Genomic DNA, 26,534 nt, shown 5'->3' on the forward strand with positions numbered 1-26,534 from the left:
TGCAGTGGTTCCATAATATTTTACTCTACTTTATTACCAACCTATTATTTTCAGACCCACATCAGGTGCAGCTGAGTACCAAAGTTCTGGGACACAGGCCTGGGACTTTTACGCAAAGCAGGATCGCACACAGAACAGCAGTGGCTTCCGGACGTCCGCGGGTCCGAAACATCCTCCATGGCATAGTTTTGAGGCTGCTTTTATTCAAGGTTTCAGGAGGCGTCTGAGGCGTCTGGTGAGCTTTCAAGTCAGAAGGGAAAGCAAGGGACGCTTTCCCTCAATCTTTCCAAGAATATTTCTTTAGCACCTGCTAATAAAATCTGTGACAAAAGCGGAAATGGAAGTGCCTTTCAGCACTACGTCCAACACACATCTCCCCCCCAAAGCAAAACCCCAACCTCACGCTCTCTCCTCTTTGGGCATCTGCCTCCTCGGCCCCAGGGCAAGACCTCTCCGTCCACTGGCCATCTCCACCTCAGATGCTGGACACCTTCACCCGCTCTGCTGTGCTCTCATGATCTCCCAAGAAGGGACCCTCACTGGCACAGTAAATCCATGCCCTTGGATCTTTCTGGTAGTTTCCTCTGCCCCGGCCTCTGCTCTCATTTCTTTTCTTCCTATTTTGAAAAACTTCTCGAAAGAGGAGTCTCCCCTCACTGGTGTTCCTTTCTCACCTCCCACTCAATCCTCAAGCCACAGCAACCTGACCTTACCTCATGATTTCCTTTTCCAGTGGCCATTTCTGTTGTTTCCAGAAAGGCTTTGATGAAGAGTAGCAGAATTTTCAGAAATCTATCCTTCTGATACGTGTTTGTCTCTGTATTTGCAAAAATATTGCCAGACAGTAAATTATTGGTTCCACCACCACACTTCTCCCAGGGCCCTGGCTTACTTAGCCCCGGTGTGGACTATTACGTTAGCCTGCGAACCCACAAGTCTCCAGATCCACTTGAAGGCTTCCCACGCTGTCAAAATTTCCTTCCTAAACACTTCCTGATCTGACAATCTTTCGCCTCCGCTCAGAAACCTTCCTGGCACTCCATGCCCTCCAGTATCCTTTCTTCCCAGTTCTCTCTACTATTTAAGTCCACCCACCCCAGCCCATCTGCCTGGGGAGTCCTTCAAATTTGCCACCATCCAAGCCCACATCCCTGTGGTAGAAAGAAGGAGTCGCCACTGAAGGAGGTAAGAGAGCATCCACTCAGCAGGGCCCCGCCCCAGACATTCTATCTGGTTTGCCCAGCACATCCCATTGCTTCAAAAGTCTACTCCGCTCATTTACTTTGGCTGCCCAGCCCCAAAGGCATTTGGACTTGAGGCCATGGGCCGAAATCTTTGGACTAGCCTTCCTCTAGCCTCCCAGACTCTATTCATTTATGGACTCCTTCAGTGAACAAATAGTTATCGGTGTGCCAGGCATTGTACGAAGGCAGCAATGACACGATAATAACAGAAGATAATAAGGAAACTCTGTCTTATCTCAGGGAGTTCATAGAATAAAGAATTATTCAAGTAAATATAAAGTAAGTGCTAAGAGGAACTGTTTAAGGCTTGTAGGAGTTTACAGTAGAAAGAACTAGCCAAGTCAGGAAGACATCCCTGTTGAGAGCTGAGGTCGGGCAAGAGAGGGAAAGTCATCAAGGAGGCAAAGTTACGTCCGTGGGAGGTAGGGGTGAGGAAGGCGGTACTCCAGGAAGAGGAACAGCATGTTCAAAGGTCCTGTTCCTTTCTTTCTCCAGTATGCTCACCATTAGGGAGCTTCCCTACTAGGCTATGTTTTCTTTTTTAGCATGTCATTATTGGCTTCTAAACTAAACAAAGACTCCCATTGCAAAATCAGAGCAATCATTGTTTTTGAAAGACTTAGGCTGTAATGTAAAAAAACACAGTGCTTAGGTTTTAAAACATGTATTTACAAAAACATTTTTCTGTATTTCAACACCCTCATTTATTCGCAGCTTGTACCTTTTTTAAGCTGAGGATTTATATCTGAGTATTGGAAGCATTCACTTCTCATCAACTTTCTGACAAATTCCACTCCGAACAGCTGCTACCATAAAATTTAATTTGCCACTTCCCAAAAAAGTCACTTCAACGTAAAATAACTTTGCCTTCCTGCTAATATTTCACAACTAATTAAAACTGAAAGGATGGGCTGAGTCCCCATCCACAAACCTGCACAATTACAGACTGTGAGGGGGGAGGGAACTCAAGTCTTGAGCGCTGGAGAATATACAACGTGTCTCCAAACATTTGCCCTTCCAAGAAGCAAAACTGGCGAGGATGTTCGGCAAATACGAAAGTGAGATGTGAAAACTTCAGAACAATTATCTGTGTAAATCAATTTCCGGATTTCCAAAGTTCAAAAGATAAGTCATTATGTGCTTCTAATTCACCTTCATGGTAACCATCGTTCGTATGCCTTCCGTACAAAAATCACAACCCAAGCCAAAATACTGGCAACCTACCTGTGGCATTTATTATTAGCCCACAAAATGGAAACTTTCTTCAACTATTTTCCTAGGTGCCTTAATTGTACAAGAAAATTAATAGGAAGTGGAACCAGGCCAACCTCTTGCTGCAGAACAAGGTTCTGTTGTCAAACTCATTCACGCCAAGGCGGTGCTCGACGTTCAAAAGAGGTGACGGGAAGGTTTCTTCAGCCAAGCCAAGGAAAATTAATGACCACCACTCAGAAATATACAGTCTGTTAGGGCAATGCCCTCACCCCTGATCATCACGGAAGGGCAGGAAGGGGAGGATGGAATGGGGGAGGGCACGGGAAAGAATGGGGTTGTCTGTCGGGAAATCCACAAGACTCCATCAGTCTACAGGATTTTTCCAAACCCCCTCCAAAGCAGTCGAGGCCCAACTTACTTCCAGGAAATAAAACAACGTGCGCAATGTGTCCACCCTGCTTAAGTCAAACGCAGTCACCGATGATGATGGAAAGCCCCTGTACTGCCCCCTTTCACAGACCCTCGTGTCCTAGCTACACCTGGGGGATAAAACTCCCTCGAGGACTCAGGCTTCGATTTGATAATATACTCCCGTTTTACACTAAGGATGCTATCAGCACACCCTCCATGTGACCATCCCTTTGGCACACACGCACACACACACACATACAAAAAGCCGTTTTTTGGCTTAGAGTAGGTATATTACTTTCACAGCAGACAGACTGATCCTGTTAAAAACCTATCACACATCATGTCACTCCTGTGGCTCAGTGCCCCCAGCAGCACCTGCTCAATCACCGCTACCCCAATTCCAGGGTCCCTATAATAGCCTAAAGGCCCTTCACGCCCCCCATCAGCACTCCCCCTTGCTCCCCGCTCCCCACACCCCACTAGCTGGCTGCCCTCCAGCTCTCCCAGTCACCTCTGCCGGCGCTCGCCACAAGCTCCCCAACTGGCTCGTCTCTCCTACACTCCCAGGGTTCTCTGTGTGTCCTTGCTATTATTTCCTTGGTCTGGGTCTCCCCAGAGCTTGCTCTCTCGCCTCCCCCAAGTTTTGCTCAAATGTAAGAACGCGATTTCTCTGGCCAGCTTATTCTAAGTTGCAAGCCACCCTCCAACCCCCGCCTGACCCTCTGACACTCTATCTCTCTTCTTTGCCTGATTTTTCTCCGTAGTACTTATCACTTTCTAATGTTACTTATTGCTTTGTTGTGTATATTGTCCACTTCTTCCCTCTAAAAATGGAAACTCCATGCGGGCAGAGATTTTTGTCTGCTTTGTTCACTGCAGTATTCCCCAATACTTAGGACAATGTCTGGTCATGGTAGGCAGTCAATCAATATTAACTAAACAAGTGAATTTCACCACTGAACGCATAAATAAAGAAGGGACTGAAATTCTACCATTCACGGAATGGGACAGCAGAGATGAGCCTTACTGGGCTTGACAGGAACGCAGACAAAGTCAAGCCCAATTTTACTTCCATCCCCCTCAGCTTCCAAGGAGCCTACAACTGCAATCCAGGATGGACCCTCTTTCATCTGGCCATCCTCTCCCCCCAATGCCAAGCTTCTGGTTATAAACTAAGCTTCTGGTTATGACTCTAGTGTCATATTTAAAATCCACTGGGGCGCCTGGGTGGCTCAGTCGGCTAAGCGTCTGACTTCAGCTCAGGTCATGATCTCACAGCTCATGGGTTCAAGCCCTGTGTCAGGCTGTATGCTGACAGCTCAGAGCCTGGAGCCTGCTTCGGATTCTGTGTCTCCCTCTGTCTCTCTCTCTCTCTCTCTCTCTGCCCCTCCCCTGCTTGCTCTCTGTCTCTCTACCTGTCTCTCTCTCTCTCTCTCTCAAATTAAATAAAAATTAAAAAATAATTTTTAGTGAAATAAACTCCACTAATCCCGGAGGGCCTCAGTGGCTCAGTGGGTTAAGCGTCTGACTCTTGATTTCGGCTCAGGTCATGATCTCACAGTCATGAGATCAAGCCCCATGTCAGGCTCTCTGCTGAGTGTGGAGCCTGCTTGGGATTCTCCCTCTCTCTTTCTCTCTCTCCCTGCCCCTCCCCTGCTTGTGCTCTCTTTCTCTCAAAACAAATAAATAAACATTTAAAAAATCCACTAATCCCAACAACTCCTGTGGCACCCAGTAAGCATCAACCCACCCCCACTCCCTAATGCCACACAAGGCCCCCGGGGCCACACCTCATGACACAGGCTATAAGGACAGAGGGGTCCACTGGCAACAAACATCCAACATTAATCAAGAACAGAAAAAGCCGAACGAAAGAGAGAAGGAAAAGCATATCATTCCATCCAAACATTTAACTAACCCAGCCAACATCCGGTAACATACTTGGTTCCAGGCCCAAACTCCACTCTGAACTCATGAACCTCAGAAGTAATTTAACTTCCTGTTTGGAGAAAATATAGAGATAGATGCATCAAGTTCTAGTCCAGAATACCAATGACCACAAACCTTTTCCTGTGTATTCTGCCAAAGTAAAACGTGACTTTGGGGGGCACAGGGCGGGGGGGGGGGGGCAGGGGGGAGAACGTCTGTACCCATTTCCTTGTTTGTACCAATATGAACAACAGAAAACCCCAATGGAAAAGCAACACCACCTTAGGTACTTAAAACCAAAGTCCTGGGTCTCCTTGGTTTCAACCTCTCTTTCCAGCCTTTGTGGATTTTCTCTGGCCTTGAATCCCAGATCTCCAGTCGGCTAGTCCCAAATTGTTTAGCCCACACTGCACATCTTCTAGCTCATAAATGTGCAATGATAATGGGTCAAGCACTTTACATGCACTGTCTCATGTAAACCTCTCAACAACTCCAGGGGGGACAGTGTTATGACCACCCTCATTTTACAGATTAGGAAACTGAAGTTGGAGACATGAAGTGACTTTCCAATGGAGTCCAGAGCTCAAATTGAAACGTCTGGCTTCAAATCTTGGTTCCCTGATGACTACGCCATACAGCAAGGTTACAGAGGCTAACGCGTTACCAATGAACTTCTTGAAATAAGTATACACAGAAATAAAATGAAAGTCTTTTGCAGCATTAAAGTAAGATGCGGGGCTGCATTTACATCTGTTAAATGATGCATAATGTAATAAGGCCACATAAAACGGAGCAGGCAAAATAGGAAATTCACAATGAGCATATTCATGACTATATGGTTTTCAGAAATGTTGCACTTTGAGAAATGTTTACTAAACATTGACTTAATGATGAAGAGAACAATTTCCCAGTTCAGAAGCCCTTATGTTATTAATACTACACAGAACATAAATATTCTTTAAAGCAACACTGAAGTCAAATTCAGAAAGTGAGCCCTAATGTAAATGAGCGATAACACAAAATTTTCCTCTCTGTCTCATAGCACCTGTGCATTTAGAAATCCACAATATAAAAAAGTACAAAAAAAAAAAATAGCACAACTCCCAACATTATTCAAAATGTTAAAGAGACGATGCATGTGCATTTCCCTCAACAACATCATAAAACGAATCTTCACAGCTAAGAGTCTTTTTCATATGTTCACCATGAGGAATTTTTTTTACTTGAAGTTTAAAGCTAACAGACAGAAAATAATAATAATAATAATAATAATAATAATAATGTCCCTCCCAAACTCTCATTCAAAACCTGAATCTCACAGAAAAGTCTAAAATAATTTGAAACTGCATTCCAATTTGAAAAACATCACACAAGCACTTCTGAAATCTTGCCTGTAAAAATTTAGCGGTTCAACTTTAAAATTCACACTCAGTGGGGTGCCTGGGTGGCTCAGTCAGTTAAGCATCCGACTTCGGCTCGGGTCATGATCTCGAGATTCGTGGGTTCAAGCCCCAAGGTAGGGCTCCGTGCGGATGGCTCAGAGCCTGGAGCCTGCTCCCAATTCTGTGTCTCCCTCTCTCTCTGCCCCTCCCCTGCTTGTGCTCTTTCTCTCAAAAAAATGAATAAACATTAAAAAGAAAATTTAAACTCACACTCAAAACCCAGGAAATCATGGCTTTGTTCCAGCTCAAACAATGGTTACATTTGAAAAGACGAGAACAGCAGGCTGCCCAGTTCTAGAGAGATGAGAACAGACTGAGCCCCTTGGAGAGGCATCCCTGGTGTCCCTTACTGCTCCCACAAACAGAGGGCTGTGCCCTGTTCTTTCTAAACACTACTTCCCCTTTTCTTCTCACAGATGGTGCCTCTGTAGAGATTAAGCCCCACTGCACGATGAGGACAGAGGTGGAGTGGGCCTGACAACCGGCCTCTGCTGTCTCTTAAAAGTCAGGTAGGTAACTGCCCTACAGTTTCAGGCAGAAATCCTATTTGAGATCAAAGGCTTTTAGAAAAGTTAAGAATGGGGGCGCCTGGGTGGCTCAGTCAGTTGGGCGTCCGACTTCGGCTCAGGTCGTGATCTCACAGTCCGTGAGTTGGAGCCCCGTGTCAGGCTCTGTGCTGACAGCTCAGAGCCTGGAGCCTGCTTTGGATTCTGTGTCTCCCTCTCTCTCTGCCCCTCCCCACTCACGCTCTGTCTCTGTCTTTCCAAAATGAATAAACATTAAAAAAAAAAAAAAAAAAGAATTAGAAAAGTTAAGAATGTCCATCATACCCCAAGGCTGAATTTCTGGCCACTCAAATGGTAAACACAGAAAGCTCCAGTAGAAACTAGAAGGGGGAAAAAAAATCTAGAGTCATTGATTTATTGGGGGGCTGGAGGGAGGGAAGAGGGGCATGCTAGTGTAACTGGGGAGAAGTAGTTTTGTCCCTTTTCATAAGGCCCAAAGAGATTTCCATCAGGCGTCCTGCCAGGAGTGTTATAAGCACCGTGCAAAAAGCAGCCAGGTATAAATGGACAAAGAGTTATCAAAAAATTAATTCAAGACAGAAACATCAACAGTACTAGGAGACATTCGAAGTTAAGATCTGATTGTGAGGAGGAAACAGGAGGCGTGTGTTTGGGATTTGTTTTCAAAGTCCGGGGCAGGAGTGCAAGGGTGGAGGAGAAATGCTATTTTGGGGTAAGATTTCTATCTGGTATTAAAGTTCACCTGGGAGAACAGGCTAACCAGAGAGCGTGTCCACTGAAAACAAACTAGGACCAACACGAGCCTTATCACAGGATCCACCTGCACCGCGAGTATATACCATTTCTTCGGGCAGCCCAACACTTCCATATAAATGCCAGCACTGCAGAAGTAAGTCTACTCAACTAACTCTTGAGACCCAGATAAAATTCTTCCTTACTTCATGAAATAATAAAAGAAAGTAAAGCCATCTGAGTAAGTTTCATGGTAACATTAATAATTCAATTCTGAAATTGAAATATAAATCCTAAATCGCGGGAATACTGCAATTATAAATCTCCACACCAGAGTCTTGTAGCTGTACTACAGCCTAGGTCACAGTCATGAGATTTTTTTTTTTCCCCTTCTTAAAAGTAAAGTGATAAGAACTGTGTCATTTTCTATGAAGTTTTGAACCATATTTCTTCTGGCCTTTTCCATTTGAAACTGAAATTCATTTCCCAATAAATATTTTAACACCATTCTTATGAGCAGGGACAATCCATCAGAGAACAATTCCATAATTGTTTCCGAAGCTTACAATGCATATAATGTCACAAAGTAAAGGTCCTGGATGGAAGACACGATTATTATTAAACCTTGAAAACAATAGTGAGGTCTTGAGAGCATACTCATCAAATGAAGAAACAGAGCGTAATTCAAATGCAGATTAAACCAAGTGCCTGCAGACGAGAGGGAAAGAGAATACACCCGCTAGAAATTCCTTTATGAAGATTACCAGCATTGAATGCCTTTTTAAAAATTCAAACTTCACCCTGCATATATCTCACTTCTTCTGTACCGTCAGAAAAATGCTTGACTTTTGTTGGTGAACCTGTTACGGGTTGGCCGAACTGGGTTCCCACCCCCTAAAAAAAAGATACGGTGAAGGCTTAACTCCCAGTGCCTCAGAATGTGACTTTATGTTGAAGCAGAGTCTTTCCAGAGGGAATCGGGTTAGAATGAGGTCATGAGGGTGGGCCCTCATCCAATATGACCGCTGTCCCCATAAAAAGGGGGAATTTGGACATAGAGAGACACACAGAGGGATAATGATGTGAAAAGACTCGGGGAGGAGGCGGCCGTCTACAAGCCAAGGAGGGAGGCCTGAGAGCCCCCAGAAAAAACCAATCCGTGGACACCTTAATTTCAGACTTCTAGCCCCCAGAACTGGCAGACAGTACACCTCTTTGTTAGGTAAGCCACCCAGACTGGTGGCTTTGCACAGCAGGCCTAGCAAACTAATACAGAAGCTACGAGGGCTCTTTCGAGTCCCGCAGACCATCCCTGTGCTTACCCACAGGAGAGTTTCGCCAGGAATTAATGTCAGATTTATTAGGCTGTACTGTCTACAGTCTGTCTCTTCTTCTGCTTTCTAAAACCAGGCCAATTTTGCCTTCTCCAGTACTTTCACGGGAGCCCTCTTTTGCAGATAATTTCTCAAAAAGACCAGGCAATAACGAGTATAACTCATACACGCTATCTCTGAGTCAGCTGTTTGCACGGATTGCCTCACTCGGTCCTTCCAGTCCCCGGAAGAGGCGGGAAGAACCATTGCTGTCTTCAGACAGAGCACAGCCGCCTCCTTCCGCAGGTGGACTGAGGAAGCATCACCTGTCCACAGACGAGGAAACTGAGGCACAGTGAGGCAAAGTAACACAGCGGAGCTCCGGAGTCTGTTCCCTTAACCCCCACCCCCATCCCCACGTCCCCTCTCGTTTGTTGCTCAGGGCCATGGATCACGGGCTTCAGCTGGACGGGATCCTCAGGTCCCCGAGGTGCCATCCGTCTGGACCTGGAGACCCGAACGTTTTCCAGTTCCGCGATGAACGACGCACGTTCACTTTAACTCCTTGATGACGCCTGCGAACCTTTTCTAGCTGGAAATGGCTTCTTCTCGGTTGAGAGGGTGACAACTAACTAGCAACCCAATAATTCTCCTTGCTTCTCTGTCTTCTTTTATCATCGCTGCGTCTCCCCCCAGCCACGGTTCATCTCTTGTCTCGGGATAGACGTGCATTTGAGACTTGCTTGTCTTTAGAATTTCTTATGAGCCTTTGCTCACGCTGGCCGTTGGCTTGCTTGGCCCTATTCTTACTGTCGGTACGTTCTTGATTTCTCAGTTTTTACCATCTTTCACATAGTGTGTTGTACTCGTCAGAGCTCAGAAAGCCCGCAGGGGATGCCCTATGTGGCTTTTCGGTTTGGGGTTTGGTTTTTGTTTCAGGAGGCATTCCCCTTTTCTCACTCGTGGAAATAACCCACCTTCAATCAGAGCTTTATTTTTCCAAGTCTTCTATCTCGCTGAGTCAGCCTTCTCTCTATCCCTTCTTTCCTCTCCTCTGTAAACTACATGAAGGCCAAGTGCCAGCCAAGGACCGCTCGCACACAGTCCCTGGGCTCTCCTGAAGTCGGCCGTGTGGCGTAACCAGCCACCCCTCCCTTCACCCCGAGGCACCAGAGACCGCTTGTTCCAAAGTCCTGGCGACGGCGACATCACCAGCCAGTCCTTCCTTATGTCCCGCGTGAAGTCCGTAGCAACTTGAAAACAGTGAAACTGTACCCAAAAGGCACAGCAAAAGATCCACTGATACTCTCTCCCGCTTCCAGCGGCTCATTAAGCCTCCCTTCCCCGCCGCGTCTTGCCTCTGCGCCCGAAGTGGAAACGTGCGGAGAGAGCTTGGGTGGTTATCTCTTCCCACCTGCCTGTTAGCGGTGCCCACATCCCATGTTCCCCGTCATTCTTCCACCTTCGAGTGTCTTTCTATACGTGGATCCACCTTTTAGACATGTTTCTTTTTTAGCACAGCCAGCCTCCCCGCTGCCAGAATTTCATTATCAGCTCGTCCCCGCCCCCCCCCCCAATACACACACACACTGGTGACCCTGCCAGATCTCATGAACCTCCTTGAGGGTCTCTGCGTTGGTACAGATGGATGAGGTCATCAACGCTCCTCTGCTCTGTCCCTTTGGAGAATTGCTTGATGCTTCCTCCATTCAAGTACGTCTTTTATGTTCCCACCTGTTTTCTCCTGCTGGGGAATTAATTTTTAAATCCCGAGTAGCAATCTCTGCTAACCCACCAGAGAAGGATGCCAGGAAGGAGGCTTCCTGTCAAATGAAGGGCTGCTCCCATTCGGAATAAATGTACTTTTACAGTTAATCCACACATGTTCATTCAGTGTCTGTTATATACCCAACAGCGTATAAAGAAAAACCAATATGCTTTCTTTCAACATCTGTGACACTGTCGTTATGCAGGACGCTTCTTGGGAAATAGCCCCCAGGTACAATGTACAGGTGCATTCACTGACCACTCACCCCTCAGGTACATACGACCCAAGAGACGCACAAATAAACCAGCCTCCTGACTCCTGGCCAATTAAGCCTGACATTACATAACTGCCATTTAAAAAAAAAAAAAAAAAAAAACCCACAGAGGCAAACCCTCTAAACAGGATTTTCCTTCTTTAGCAGCCTCTGAGGAAGAACTGTTCTAATATGGTGTTTCTATTCCTGACAGGAATAACCCTTAATTATTATGTGCCTTAAGCATCTAGAAATTTTTAAATAGAATTGCACTTAATGTTAAGAAAATCAGAGAACTACGTCAGTGGCAACAGAAAATACTTTAAACAGAGAGAGAGAGAGAGAGAGCTGGCATGGGGGACAGGGACGGGGGAAGAACACAGATCTTGATAAGTTGCCTTTGAAGTTCTGGAAATCTGAGAGAAGAGACAGAGCACTGAAAAAATTCACCAAAGAAAATTAAATTCTTCCATAAGAGAATGTAAAGGCTCGTCATTTATCAGGGATTAATGCGTTAATCCCTGATCACGTCTTGTTTCCGCAAATAAATCATTGTTGTTTCCAGGAAAAATATATAGATATGCAAATAAATATGCACATTGCCTAATATCTAAACACAGGGTTCACGTCTCTTTTTTTTAATATTTATTTCTGAGAAAGCGAGAGAAAGAGAGCACAGGGGGGAGAGGCAGAGAGAGAGAGGGAGCGAGAGAGAATCCCAAGCAGGCTCCAGCTGTCAGAGCCCGATGCAGAGCTCGAACTCACAGACCATGAGCTGAAATCAAGGGTCATATGCCTGCTGAACCGACTGAGTCACCCGGGAGCCCCAGAGTTCATTTCTAACACTTTCAAAAACATAGTTATAACAAAGTGATTGTTACAAAGTACCTACGTAGATGTTATTCCTGTCTTCTTTTGTTCAGTTGCATATTAGTGACCAATAATCTAGCAATAAATTTCAATATTTTGCCTAAACTCTCCAGCGGTAGCTACCATCCATGTGTGTTATCAGTCTAAGCACAGCTGGGATCGCCACAAAGATCTTCACGGAAAGAAATCTATCCTCTCCTGTCAAGTCAGCTCTGTCAGCCAGAGAGGCCTACTGTTGAGCTGAATTGCTCAGACAGCCAGAGGGACTCAACCAGTCCCGACAGAGCCAGCTGGGCGATGTGCTCTATCGAGGGGACACAGTAGATGCTGGAGTATACTAAGGCAATTGGGACAATTCCTGCTCTCAAAAATGCTAGTTAGCTAGTAGGAAAGACTTGCTTTTTTATGAAGAACAAATCTAGAGAATTCTATCAAGATTCCTTCCACAAATAGGTCCTCTCACCCACCTCCTGGGTGCATTCAGCAAACAGTTTACAAATCTTTTTTGTTGTTGTTTGTAATGTTTATTTTTGAGAGAGAAAGAGACAGAGAGAGAGAGCACACACAAGTGGGGGAGGGGCAGAGAGAGAGGGAGACACAGAATCCGAAGCAGGCTCCAGGCTCTGAGCTGTCAGCACAGAGCCCGATGCGGGGCTCGACCTCACAAACCATGAGATCATGACCTGAGCCAAAGTCGGACGTTTAACCGGCTGAGCCACCCAGGCGACCCTACAAATATTTTCTTTAATGTTTGTTTGTTTTTGAGAAAGAGAGACAGAACGCCAGCGGGGTAAGGGCAGAGAGAGAGGGAGACACAGAATCCCAAGCAGGCTCCAGGCTCTAAGCTGTCAGCACTCCCAACGCGGGACTCAAACCCACGAACCATGAAATCACAACCTGAGCTGAAGTTGAACGCTTAACCGACTGAGCCACCCAGGCGCCCCGACAGTTTACAAATCTTACCCAACATCTGTTGATTGATTAAGTAGATATGGTGGGTTCTAGATCATCATTCTTGTCATAACGAGACCGGAAGGTTCATGAAGTGAAAGAACAACACCGTATCAACAGTTCAAACAGCATATCTGATAAGGACAGTGAGAAGCACGCCTGTTGTATCATAAAAAATCTGACCTGCATTTGTCCCCGCTTCCTGGGACGTACTCTAAATAGTTGTAATTTCCCAAGTAATTGGAAATATCTTTGTTAGTCGTCAGTCTTGATCCATACCTGAGTTATGCTAACAAGATGGCTTCAGATGGGACTGGCCACTCCAGAAACCACGTGATTAGAGGGTTGGGCCTTTGAGTCGGGCAATATCAGTGGACCTCCTCCAGGGAGGGGAGGGGGACAAGAGGCTGAATAATCACACGTGGTCAACAAGTCATCACACGTGTGGAATTAAACCTCAGTAAAAACTCTGCACACCGAGCTCGGTGGAGATTCTCAATCGGTTAACACATCACCGCACCCGCAGGGAGACACGTCCTGATTCCACAGGGCAAGGGCAAGAAAACGTGTCCAGGACCCTCCCCACCCTCGCCCTATGTGTGCGCTCATTTGGCTGGTCCTGATTAGTATCTTTTACAATCATAAAACCATAATCTTAAGTACAGCCCCTTTCTGAGTTCTCTCAGTCATTTTAGCTAATTAGCTCATTACGGGGACCCTCGTATTTGTTTTCAGAAGTGTGGGTGGCCTGGGGACTTCTGAACTTGCAGCTGCCATCTGTCTCGTTGGGGACCGCACCCTTAACTTATGGACTCAACACTAATTCCGGATGACTGATGTCAGAATTGCACTGCAGCATTGCAACACCCATTCTCAATTCCTTAAAAACATGCCAGAAATAATACCTTTAAGAAGTCACGCTCTTGCAGTTGACCTTACCTCCCCAGCCCCCAAACTACCTCCAACCCAGGATGCGAACGGCCATGGTCCACCCTCGGCAGGACACTGCCTCCAATAGGTAGACAAGCACAACACAGCCATAGTACAGGGCAGGCCTTTGGGTAAGTGCCAGAATTGAGGTGTAAAACCAAAATGAGCACACAAAGAGAGCCCAGCAAGTAAAAGGTTCAGGATGGCTTCACAAAAACTGTCACAGCTGTGCATCCTAAAGATGAAAGTAACTTTATTTTTTTAACCTTTATCTATGTTTGAGAGGGGGGGAGGAGGGGCAGAGAGAGAGGGGAACAGAGAATCCACAGCAGGCTCTGCACGGACAGCAGCGGGGCTTGAACTCACGAGCTGCGAGATCATGACCTGAGCCGAAGTTAGATGCTTAAGCAACCGAGCCACCCAGGCGCCGCAGGTGACAGTAACATTAACAGAGGGGAGAGCAGGAAGGCATAAGAACAGTGTGAGTAAAGGGTCAAATCATGGGGCAAGTTTATTAACGAAGAAAATTTTTTTTATTAACTCCTTACTGTGTGCCTGAAACTGGGCTCACCTTATTATTTTGATATTCCAATGAATCCTTAAACCTCATCTAATATCATACCCATTGTACAGATGAGGATACTGAGACTTAGCTGAAGAAATCTGATGAAGGCATTGGGCGAGCCGCCCAGTATGACTGGAGAAGAGGGGGGGGGACCGATGTGAGCAGAGGCAGGGAGATGGTAAAAAGCTCCCAGGTGCCGGTCAGAAACCTACTTTATTTTTTCTGCAGGCAATGGGGAACATTCAGACGTGTTTGTGCCAGGGAGTAATATGCCCAGAGCCATGGTTTCAAAAGACAAGTGTGGTGGCAGGAAAAGCCTTCAAAAAAGAGAAAGACTGGAACAGGGAGACCAGTTAGGGGACAACGGTCAGATCAATGGCCAAATATGGTAAGAGAGCCTGAGCAAAGGCAAGGACAGAGGGGATGAACACAGGGATGGGATGATGGGGAGGGGGGCGTGGGAGACAACAGAGATGCTTAAGGCTCTGGGGCACAGGTGGATCGGGGAAGAGTAGCCAGGAGAGGATGGCACAGACATCTAGATCACGAAAAATCCATCTGTCCATCCGGCGTCCCTCTGTACTGATGCATACATACACTGACTACACTGCCTTCTGATGCCCCCGCACGTTGCCTGGTTTCGTGGAGTTCATGCTCTTGATCCATTAACGGCTAACAAAGTCACACTTAAAGACTGAATTCGATACTGGTGGGCAGTCATCTGACTCCACACCCCAGATCTCTGGCCCCCTGCGGTAGCCGGCCATCCCATTTCTCCCAGGCTCTCTGTGGTTGACTTATACCTGCCTTTGATGGGTAATGAGCATCAGGGGATCTAATCAAGGATTTTTGTCTAAGTGGCTTTTTAGACTGCTGAGCTGACGCCGAAGTATAAGAGACCACCAGTCCACCTATCGATCTGATGCTATTCAAAAATACACACATCGAACTAGTTTTCTCCTGGCTGCGCCTAGGATTCGATGGGAAGGAGTCAACAGAGAGTGTGGAAAAGGAAACAGTAGTTGAACGCAATGCGACTCCCTCAAAGACTCCACAAAGAAAAATGCACAGCCAACTACAGATAAAATTAATAATGGGTTTCCAGCATCGGAATAAATAATCCTTGCTGCTCAAACCTGGTCCTTCTGGCAACTTCCTGTTTTCTGCTTATGTCTCTGCCCCACGTCTAGGTTCCACGAGAAAGGCTGCAGAATGTTTTATTCACTAGCAGAACTTCAGAATCAATAACAATGCTTTTACTAAGCCTGAGAAATGTTCTGGGTACTCAGCTCATAAATATTATTCTAGATCCCACTTCTCTCACACTGCTAAAGAGCCTAAGGCTTCCTAGGTACACTAACTGTAGGAGAACAGAAAGGAAAAGAAATTCAACTTTCTATTCCTCTGGAGACGGAGCTTGGAGGGGCCTGAGGCTCTGGAGAAGGAGGGTGTCTTGGGGGGAGTATGTCTGTTCTCTCTCACTCCCGACATCCCCAGGAACCACAATGCCTTTGTAAAGCACTCCTCTGAAAACGTTTAACGAAGACATACCGAAATGCACCCTTACACAAGCCCCTGACACATAATCAATACCCCTTTAAGCGCACACATCTATATCTTGCATTAACCTTGCATTTCACTGTGATTTAGGAGATCTGTGCTTCATCTCCAAATCTTTTCTTATCTGACATCATTCCATAACAAATACATCATCATAAAGAGCCCACACAAGGAAGGCGCCTTGCGCAAACACTTTTAAGTGTGGCAGAACTCAGTACCTGATGTGTAAACTTGGTCTTCTCCAACGATTTCAAAAGATACTAACATTCACGAGATACCCCCCACAGTTCAATAAGGTAGCTGAGAAACAGATCAGTCTGCATATGCCCGGAACCGTTTTGGTCGGCTCAAATAAAATGTCTCCACCCTTCACTTTCCATCCTCCCATTTTCACAAAAATACAAACACAAAAGCAAAAACCAAACACCTGTCATCCTCCTGCATCAGGTCTATGTCAAGGAGCCAGAGGTTGAATCTTTTTCTATGCAGTATGTAACTGAAGTCAGGCAAGGCATATTATAATTGATGCTAACTAGAACGCCCACAGACCACAACGCCCGTAGATAGACACTGTTACTTTTAACAATGTGACATTTTCTCCTCCCTTTAAGGGGGAAACATGAGACAACTTTCAATTTATGATAAATAAGACAGGGGACTGGGGTGCCTGGGTGGCCCAGTCGATTAAGCGGCCACATGCAGCTCAGGTTATGATCTCGCAGTTCATGGGTTCAAGCCCCGCATCGGGCTCTACGCGGACAGCTCGGAGCCTGGAGCCTGCTTCGGATTCTGTGTCTCCCTCTCTCTCTGCCCCTCCGCTACTCATGCTCTGTCTCTCTGTCTCTCAAAAATTAATAAATGTTAAAAAATATATATTTTTTAATAAAATAAAATAAATAAGGGAAGGGACTAACATTTGTGCACCTGTTAGGTGTCGTTTGATGTGCTGAGGCTTACAAATATTTCCCCCATTTAATTTCGACACAGTTCCTGTTATGTAGAAATTATTATCTTATTTCACAGACTATAATTAAATCCAGAAGAAAATAAAGGAACGTCACTAGGGGATCTTTTAGGATGGCATGCTTGGAAACCGAGCGCGTAAGCAGCGAGGGGAAACCCTACCGTGTTCCTTACGGCGTGGCCATGGCCAGCCTCAGCGGGGAGACTTCAGCCCTCGGTATTCAGACTCTGTGCAACCTGGCCACCACACCGCCACTCAGGCTCCCCAAAACGTGCTCTCGAGCCAGCTTCTCACCCCGCCCACCTGCCCGAGAAAGAAAGCAGGCTGGGCCGCATCCCGATCTGGGGGGTAAGGCAGGGCTACGCTGATAACAGCACGGCCTCCACACTCACGGAGACAGCTAATCTTTATGGAGGGCTACGTGCCAGGCTCTGGGGGTGCAGAGTGAGCAAGACAGATGTCCTCAGAGCCACCCCAAGCTAGAGGAGGGTGCACACACAGATAAGCACACGGCTCCTTCAGAGGATGGGGACGACTCTGCCGGCTGAGCGATTCCTGAAGGGTGACAGGGGACGGGACAGGATGGGGTTGGCACCAAGGGCGTGAAAGCCACGGCTGTCTGAATCCATGAACTCAGTGCGTACAGGGCTGCACGGACCGGGAGCTTTCAGTGCTCTCTGACGCGCGGGGTGCTGAGAATATGGCACTGAACTAGTAATTCTCAAACTTTCTTGACCACCATTTCCAGTAAGAATATTTTTTACATCATGACCCAGTGCACACTGTATACACACAACTAGAAAAAAAAAAAAAAAAAGAAATGAGGGGCGCCCGGGTGGCTCAGTCGGTTGAGCGTCCCACTTCGGCTCAGGTCATGATCTCGCTGTTCGTGAGTTCGAGCCCCTCGTCGGGCTCTGTGCTGATGGCTCGGAGCCTGGAGCCTGCTTCAGATTCTGTGTCTCCCTCTCTCTCCCTCTCTCTTTCTCAAAAATGAGGAACTTCAAAAAAATTTTTTTAAATGTCTGCCAAAACAATACTCATTTCACTACTCAGATGCACTCTGATATTCTCTCCCTCTCTTTTCTTTCTCTCTCTCTCTCTCTCTCTCTCTCTCTCTCTCTCTCTCTTTAAGTTCTGGATACAACCCTCTAACGGATGACAGCCCACAGTGTGAAAAATATTGATATAAACCTTTTAACAGGCATAACTATTATTTCTTGGATATACTTCCTCTTCTCCCCCTGCCCTCTTTTTCCTCCTTCATCCCTCAAAAAACTTATTTCCACTGCGGAAATAAAAGCAAGTCCTGTCTACAGAAGTTCCACTGCATGCCAGAAATACTGCACTGTCTCCTTAGTCCCACACAGCCCCAGTAGGGTGAGAGGTACCATTCCCATTTTACAGAAGAAGAAACTGATGCTTAGAGATCAAAAGATTGGCTTGGCAGAACATGTGGGAGCCAGGGTTCAAATCCAGTTCTGTCTTGCTTCAAAACTCCAATTACACCACAGTGCCTTTCGTGAAAAGTTCTTAAGTAATTAAAGCCAACTTAATAGCAAGAATTTCGTAAGTCCCCTTGAGATAACCCAAGCCCTTGGAGGGTTACAGAACCGGGGTTGAGAGGTCTAAACAGAGATAAGGGAACTACATGGCGGAAAGCTCTCAGGTTTAAATTTAATTTCCTTCCGTGTCCTCGGAGCACCCTTGGTAAAGGCATCAACAAGGGCTGACCAGCAGAGAAATGGCAAGTGAGAGTCAGCGGAGCGTTGGCCTAGATAGTCACCCTCAAGACGGGCTGGCTGAGTGGCACTGACCTCTCCGGGGGGCTCACAAGGAGCGTCACCTACCTCAGCATCTCCCAGGCTGTGACAGTCAATAAATATTCACCAGACGACCGCTAGCACAGGCAGAGCGAAAGTAAACACGACGCCCCGCTCCTACTGGTTTATTTTTAACATCTCCCAAAATTATGCTAAGTGAAACTATTTGCTGAACAGAGATTCTTATTTGGAAAGATAGTGAAACATGTCGAACACAGATATTTGTGTTCTTTCGGCCCCATATTTAAAGATCCATTTGGGGGCGCCTAGTTAAGCCTCCGACTTCGGCTCCAGTCATGATCTCCGGGTTCGTGGGTTCGAGCCCCGCGTCGGGCTCTGTGCTGACAGCTTGGAGCCTGGAGCCTGCTTCGGATTCTGTGTCTCCCTCTCTTTCTGCCCCTCCCTTGCTCGCACTCTGTCTCTGTCTCTCTCTCTCAGAAATAAACATAAAAAAATTTTTTAAAAGATACATTTGACACAGACACAAGGTATATCAAATGTGGGCAGATCAGGACAAATTTTCAGCCCCTCAAAAATTCCCACAGAAGTGATGACGTGGGGAAATTATTGACAAGGTCCTGCTAAACTATTGCATCATTAACTGAGCCCTCCCCTGACCTAAAATAACTAGACTTTTAGTGCCAATACATCAACTGGCCTGTCACTGCCATTGCTATATTTCTAAGCGGTAATATTTCTCAGAAAATTTGAAGAAAGGAGGTATTATTTTTACAAACACATAATAAGTGCAATTTTGACTTTTACACAGAAGTTAAGTAATTTATTTGTCAAATGGCCTTGGGGTTTATATTCTTTGTGTGGCTTGTTGGGTAGTTTAACTTGGCATATAAATTCACATACAAAAATGAGGTATGTTTTTTGTCTAATCATCTTAGTGTTGTTTTCTCAAGATCTCTTAGCAATAAAAATATCACCTCGTCCTCTTTTCTTTGCAAGTTTCATGATGAAAAAAATTCTGAATGTGCCAAAGAATCCATGGCCTGCTTATGAAACATAAAGGCTATGAAAACGTGGCATGTATTTAAGTAGACGAGTTTGTTTTTAAATATTTTAATAGTGTGACTACTGCATTAGGAGCTAAATGTGTATTAAGTCCAATCTTACATCGAGTGGGTAATATACTTTGATCATTCTATCAAAAGATCAAAATTTAAGTATTATGTAAATTATACCTTATACATGTTCTCCTTTGCATGAAATCAAACAGAAAACTTGTTTCTTCTCTGAACACATGAGACTATAAACAAGCAACATATTTAAAGGGAAGAAAATTCTCACTACTTCATTCCACTAAAAAAAAAAAAAAAAATGCCCCCAGGTATCAATTAAAATAAAAAGCCTTTATGTTTTCTAAAAATAATCTTAAATGTCTGTTTATCCTTTCCAAGTTTCAAGCATATTCTTAATATTTATTTTAAATATTCTTGGTAATTAGGTATGTTTTTTTCACAAGAAATGCTACATAAGTCCTCTTTGTGAAAACTCTGACAGATTTTATAAATCACTAGAAAAGAAATTAAAGAATATTAAATCTCCAGTAATCAAAAAAGTTGTCATTTTCACAACAACTAAATGTAAAGTATGAACCTTGATTGGATTCTGGTTTAAAAACAAAAAAGCAGATACAAAAGACATTCTTTTTTTTTTTTTTAATTTTTTTTTTTTTGATGTTTATTTATTCCTGAGAGAGAGACAGAGCCTGAGTGGGGGAGAACCAGAGTGAGAGGGAGACACCGAATCCGAAACAGGCTCCAGGCTCTGAGCTGTCAGCACAGAGCCCGACGCAGGGCTTGAACCCACGGACCGTGAGATCATGACCTGAGCCGAAGTCGGATGCCCAACCGAGCCACCCAGGCGCCCCTACAAAAGACATTCTTAGGACGAGGGAAATATAAACGTAGACAGGATCTTAGATATTATGAAATTTTGGTTAATTTTCTTTGGTGTGACAATGGTTCTATGATTGTTTAAGAAAATATCCTTATTCTGGGGTGTCTGGGTGGCTCAGTCTGTTAAGCATCCGACTTCGGCTCAGGTCATGATCTTGTGGTTTGTGGGCTCAAGCCCTGCATCAGGCTCTGTGCTAACAGCTCCAGAGCCTGAAACCTGCTTCGGATTCTGTGTCTCCCTCTCTCTTTGCCCCTATCCCTCTCCCTCTCCCACTCATGGTCTGTCTGTCTCTCTCTCTCTCTCTTTCTCAAAAACAAATAAACATTTTAAAAGTTAGAAAAAAAATATCCTCATTCTTAGCACATGGATGATGTAGTTTTCAGGGAAGAAATATCAATGTATGAAATTACCTTCCTTGACGCATGAAACTGACAAACGGTCTGACAATAACATATTTGCACACGTAACCAAATAGAAATAAGGGGCAAATGTGACCAAATGTTAATAACACTGGAATTTCAGTGGAAGGTATACAGATGTCCATTGTATTATTCTTTCAACCACTTTGTGTATATGGAAATTTTTCCAATGACAAGTTGTGGGGGGACAAATAGTCATTTTCATTTCAACATGTATGCATGTCAACTCCTGAACCAAACTAAGTACAGATAAAATATTGCTCTACATGGATACAGAATGTGTCATTTTCCAGTAACCGTATGCTTCAGAGAATCAATTTTCCACCATTGACCCGGAGAAATTATGGCAACCCTTCTGGCCAAGACCATTGACACACCACCTGAATTAGAGCAGAGGCATCAGAATCCCCAGAGGGTAATCCATGCTGCCCAGCGAGTTTACAAGGCAACCCGTGCCCTTGGAAAAATAAGAATTGAGAACAGGGGCCTTCCGGCCTGGAACCTTCACAGCAGACAGGTTCCATTTCTGGCCACAGCAGATCAAGCTGTGACATGAACTTAAAGCTAAATTAAACAAATTGACACCATCAATTGGAATCATTCACCCGCTAAAGCTAGATTTCTTGTCTTCCTCTGTCTCTCTGCTCAACAAAGTGGACCACCAGGTTTAATATTCGACAAGAAATCTGAGATGCTACCCCCCCTAAGTTCCACTTAAACCTAATACCAAAGCACTTGAATTATATAAGAAAGTTTAAAGAGAAAACCTGTAAGCATTTGATTTAGACACACCTAAAGCATTTAAAATAAGACTCCGTCCTATGAGACAACAGAGTAGGATGTCTCCTATCTACAGATCGAGGCTCTTTGTTTTGGGGCCCAAATCTCAACAGTTCTGGGCACTAGTTCACTATTAAGTCAGACTGCAAACCAGCCACCCTTGACTTGCCGCAGAATCTGATATTCTTTTTTTTTTTTTTTTTTAATTTTTTTACATTGATTTATTTTTGAGAAACAGACAAAGCGTGAGCGGGGGAGGGGCAGAGAGAGAAGGAGACACAGAATCTGAAGCAGACTCCAGGCTCTGAGCAAGCGGTCAGCACAGAGCCTGATGCGGGGCTCGAACCCACAAACTGTGAGATCAGGACCTGAGCCGAAGTCGGACACTCAACCGACTGAGCCACCCAGGCGCCCCTCTGATATTCTTTTTTTTAATTAGACTGAACTGAAACTAAGCAGTAGGCACTGAGTTTTCAAGTGGTCCCAGGCAACCAAGACTCTCTCAGCTGTACCTTTTTTTTTTTCCTGTCCTTTTATTTTAATCATTTCTTTTCCCCCTAATTCAATTCTTTATCTACCTGTATGTGTCTGTATGTAAACACATACATAATTACATACGTATACATATTATACCGTATCGCATCGTATTAAATGTAATTGTTCTCTCCTCAATTTCTTTCTCTCCTGTCTTTCCTCTTCTCCTCCAACTCCTCCAGGCCTATCAGGGCCACCCGAAGGCACTGTTATCACCGGGTTGAACTCCAGGATGTGGAGCTATAAAGAATCTTGATGTGGCCCATAAAGCCTAATCGAATCAGGCCACGGGCTGGAGTAGTTATGGGAAAATGGTTCACTTTCCTTTAAACTAAAGAACAATTATCTCGTTTATGGGTTGTAGGAGACCCTTTCCCATCTAGGCACTGCCGGCTGCCTTTGATGTTTAACCAGTCACACGTACCTCTCTTTAAGAAAAGCAGGAGACTATGACACTGAAGTCCCATTTTTTGTTCCGTGTTATCGCCATAAGATACATGGTATAGGAGGGCCGAAGACATCAATGAGTTTGGGCAATGTCTGTGAACTTCACTTATCCAAAAAAGTCCTGAATTCTGTTCAGTGCTCCCATGTTCTGATTTCTTGAAAAGTTTCTAGTCAGTCAATAAGCAATAAGCTGGGACCAATCAGTAAGCAATAAGAGAGTAATAAAAAAAAAAAAAAAAAAAAGGTTCTTCACCGGAGAGGTATAAGCACACTACATTTGTTTACCAAAAATTTAACTATGAAAACACAGTCCCACGAGTGAACTGTCAGTTAACCATGGGCCCTCCATCTCCAGAAGACCTGGCCGAACCTATTTCCGAAACTCTCGAGAGAACGAATCTCCAGCCATATTCCAGCCAAAAGGCTAAGGGTCCTATGCCACCTGTAGGCTCCATCGGCCCCCACAGGGGAATGGGGAAGAAGGCGGCTCAACAATTCAGGGCCAAGAGCTCTGAAGAGTGCTAAAAACACTCTTGGATGGGAGAATACTCAAGGTGTGGGGAGACACATGCCCCAGGGCAGCAAGGTCGCCATTTGGAACCAATGGCCAATTTCCAGATTCTAAGAGTGATTGGAGCCCTTTCCTGAGAATTATCCTCTCAATGCCTCAATTTCTTCATCTGTCAAATGGAGATGATAACAGTGCCCCCACCACCACCCCCAAGTCACAGAATCTGTAAAGATTAAATGAGTCAGGAGGCATAAAGTGCTTACCACAGGGCCTGGCACACAGGAAGCACTGCGTAAGCGCTAGGTAACTGCTACCATATAGGCTAAAAGCATGCCTACGGTAAAACCTGCCAAAGAAAGGTTGCCTTCCCTAATCTCCCCCAACAGACCTACTCCTAAGCAGCCAGAAACACCGTGTCTCAATTCCTTGGTTCTCTGTTTCAGCTCTAGGATCTCTGGAGCGGTCTCAGCTAAGATTAAGCGAGACTCCTTTCCCTAGCAACTAGGTTCAGATATAAAATTGCAATATGGCAACATCACGTGACTGAAATGGAAATCTGACATGCACTTCAGAGCCCACACTTTCGCTGTGTGTAAGTTCTTCAGCTTCTAACAAATGTCCCCCACTCTGCAACCCTGTGAGCCTCAAAAATCGACCCCGCTGGAAGACACACACAAATTACCCTGCACATTAAGAAAGACACGAGTGCCACGACCTTCCGCAAAGTCCGTGGCCCCAGCGTGTGTGGCATAAACCAGGAACTGGCCCCTGCCACACCTGCGTGACCCAGTGAGTCAGTCTCTGGGAACAGGCAGATGCCCTCACTTTTGTGTTCTGGTGCTGTACCACACCTGGCACACCTTGTTGACAATACTTACGCATTACAATAGGGCTTCTTCTCATAGCCTTTGTAGTTGTTCATGTTGAGAGCCATCTTACAGACCTCACAATGGAAACATCCTTTATGCCAATACTGAAAAATAAATAAATAAATATTTAAAAGTTTCGTGCAATGCCAGCGCTTCCCGGGACGGGTACAGAAAGGAGATATTTTTTAGTGCATCACAGTCCCCACCCTCACTTGAAAATACAGCAACAAAATGATTGTAGGTAACAGGAGATGTGGCTACCTCCTCTCGGTTATGTAAATAAGGCAGACAGCTAGGCAAACTGAGTTTTAAATGAATCCCCACCTCAACGTACAGATTCAGAGGCAAGAACTGCCAGGGCTCTATCCACACTGCACTCCTAGGAGCAGCCAGAATGGAATCCTAAGCTGGTTAATAATGGAGACGTGGAACCTGGGTAGTGGCTTCAGAAGGAAAACGAATCCAGTCCAAAGCGCCTAAACGCGGAGTTTGTTGGATCTCAATAAATATGTGTCCACCGGAAACCAGGCAACCCGAAGGAGCCAGGAGGGGGACTAGGCAAGTACCCTCGGCCCCCCATCCCTGTCCAGCTTCTACTAAATTGCAGGAAAGGTGGACCCAGTCCGGGAGGGCTGGCGAGATGACGGGGTGCTCTCGAGAGGCATTTGTACCAGCACACGCAAATTTGTCAGGGACCGCCTCCGGCTGGTTTCAACGACCAGTCACTCAGGATAGCGCCGGGCTCGCTCCCCCGGGCTGTTCAACTCCATCCACGCCAGCCCGGGAAGGACAGGGAGCAGGGCTGCAGGGGCCGGGCCTAAAGCCACTTCCTCTGGAATTCCCCAGCCGGGTGGATTAACCCCCCGTGGATCCTGCTCGCCGCGCCGAGCCGGGGATTATTCTTAGCAATGCCGCAGCGGCCGCCCCACGACATATTAATTATTATTTGCCTCTCCGCCTCACCGCCGTCACGGGAGGCGCTGGGGCGGGGGTGAGGTGGGGTGAGGGGCGGTGAGGGGCAGGAGTGGCGGTGCGAAGGGGTCGAGCCTGGGCTCTTCGGCCCCCGGGCCGCGCTCCTCCGCGCTCCCTCCGCAGCAGCCCCGCACCCTCGCCGCCCGCACCCCGACGAAAACCCTCCCCGGTTCCAACATCACCATCGCCAAGCGTGCTCTCTGGATACTCCTGCGGGCGTTTTTCCTTTGCGTGCCCTCACCCGGTGCCAACACACACACACACACACACACACACACACAGAGCCCCACTCCTCTCCTTGCATCCCAGGTGCCAAAACTTCTCGGAGCAGGTGCAGCCGGGCCCCCGGCAGGTCCGGGCTGGCCCGGCGCCCCCTCGCTCACCTTATCCAGGCAGTTGACTTTCTCCGTGGGATACACGACTTTTCCGCAGCGGGCGCACTGGGGGTTCATCGTCGCGGTTCCCAGGGGCGGCGGCTGTGCGGCAGCGGCTGGGGGCTCCGAGGAGCCGCTGTGACATCCCCTGGCGAACCCCGCACCGCCTCCGGGCAGGCGGGAGGGCTGCGGGCGGCCGGGCGCCGGGGTCGGGAGTCGGCGCCGGACCCCTGGCGAGCCGGCCGCGCGGCGCGCGGGAAGGGCGGCGGGGCGCGGGTGGGCGCGCGGCGGGGCCTGGCGCCGGGGTTGGGGCGGGTGGGGGGGCGGCCGCGCTCGCTGGCCCGGGCTCGGCTCCGGCTCGGGCTCCGCGCCGCTCGCTCTGCGTCGCTCGCACTCCAGGTACCGGTGACTCACACAGACACTGGCTCCCGCCCCTCGCGCTCACTCGCTCCCCCGCCTCGCCGCCGCCGCCGCCGCGCAGGCCAAACCCACCGGCGCGCCTGGACCCAAGTGGCAGGGAACGAGCACGTCGGGCACCGGGGAGGGAGGGCGCGGCGGGGGGGAAGGGGGAGGGCGACACCCGGAAAGCTCCGCAGACAGCCGCGGGCTGCGACTGCGAGGCCTGGGAGCGAGCCAGGTGCCGCAGCCGCAGCCGGGGGCGGCCAGGTGGGCGGCGGCGGAGGAGGGAAGCGCGAAGGGGGGGTGGGGGAGGGGGGCTCAAACCCGCGCACTCCCTGCGCCTGTCTTCTGGCTTCTGCCCCCGCCGTGTCACCGCGCTCGCAGGCCGGGGTTCCTGGTGCCCAGAGGACGCGCGGGCTCGAGCCCGCGCTCCTCCGCCAGCCCCGGCGCCGCGGGCAGCGGCGCACCAACGCCCCACGCGGAGCCGACTCCCCGGGCGGAGGCCGTCCCGGCCGCGCGCAGACACGCGCTCGGGCCCGGCAGCCGCGAGACCCCCGGGGGACCCCGGGGACTCCCGTCCCCACGGCGCCGAGGGCTGTGTCGCGCCCGCTCGCAGGGGAGTCTTCGGAGAAAAGCGGCCCCCCGCGCGCGCGCGAGCGCGCGCGCGTGTGAGGTCCTTGGACCCCAGCTGGGGAAGCGACTTCTCTCGCTGGCTCCCAACCTCGCACTTTTTTTTTTTTTTTTTTTTAATGTGTTCTTGGGAAACCATCGGTCATTTTAGGCCTGTCACGCCCTTCTGGATTAATCAGCGGTCATCATCCATT

General features: G+C 47.3%; 1 protein-coding gene across 1 annotated transcript; it reads right to left on the reverse strand.

Moving 5' to 3' along the window:
• LOC123591751 (basic proline-rich protein-like) lies at positions 1-26,479 on the reverse strand. Its single transcript, XM_045466439.1, has 3 exons — positions 25,321-26,479; positions 23,975-24,069; positions 1-817 (listed from the first exon to the last, which is right to left on the reverse strand). Exon 1 carries the CDS (start codon positions 26,477-26,479, stop codon positions 25,322-25,324), a length of 1,158 nt encoding a protein of 385 aa, XP_045322395.1. The 3' UTR covers positions 1-817; positions 23,975-24,069; position 25,321.
• Positions 26,480-26,534: the final 55 nt, after the last annotated feature.

Source organism: Leopardus geoffroyi, chromosome B4, assembly GCF_018350155.1.
Source record: "Leopardus geoffroyi isolate Oge1 chromosome B4, O.geoffroyi_Oge1_pat1.0, whole genome shotgun sequence".
In the NCBI taxonomy this organism is placed as follows: domain Eukaryota; kingdom Metazoa; phylum Chordata; class Mammalia; order Carnivora; family Felidae; genus Leopardus; species Leopardus geoffroyi.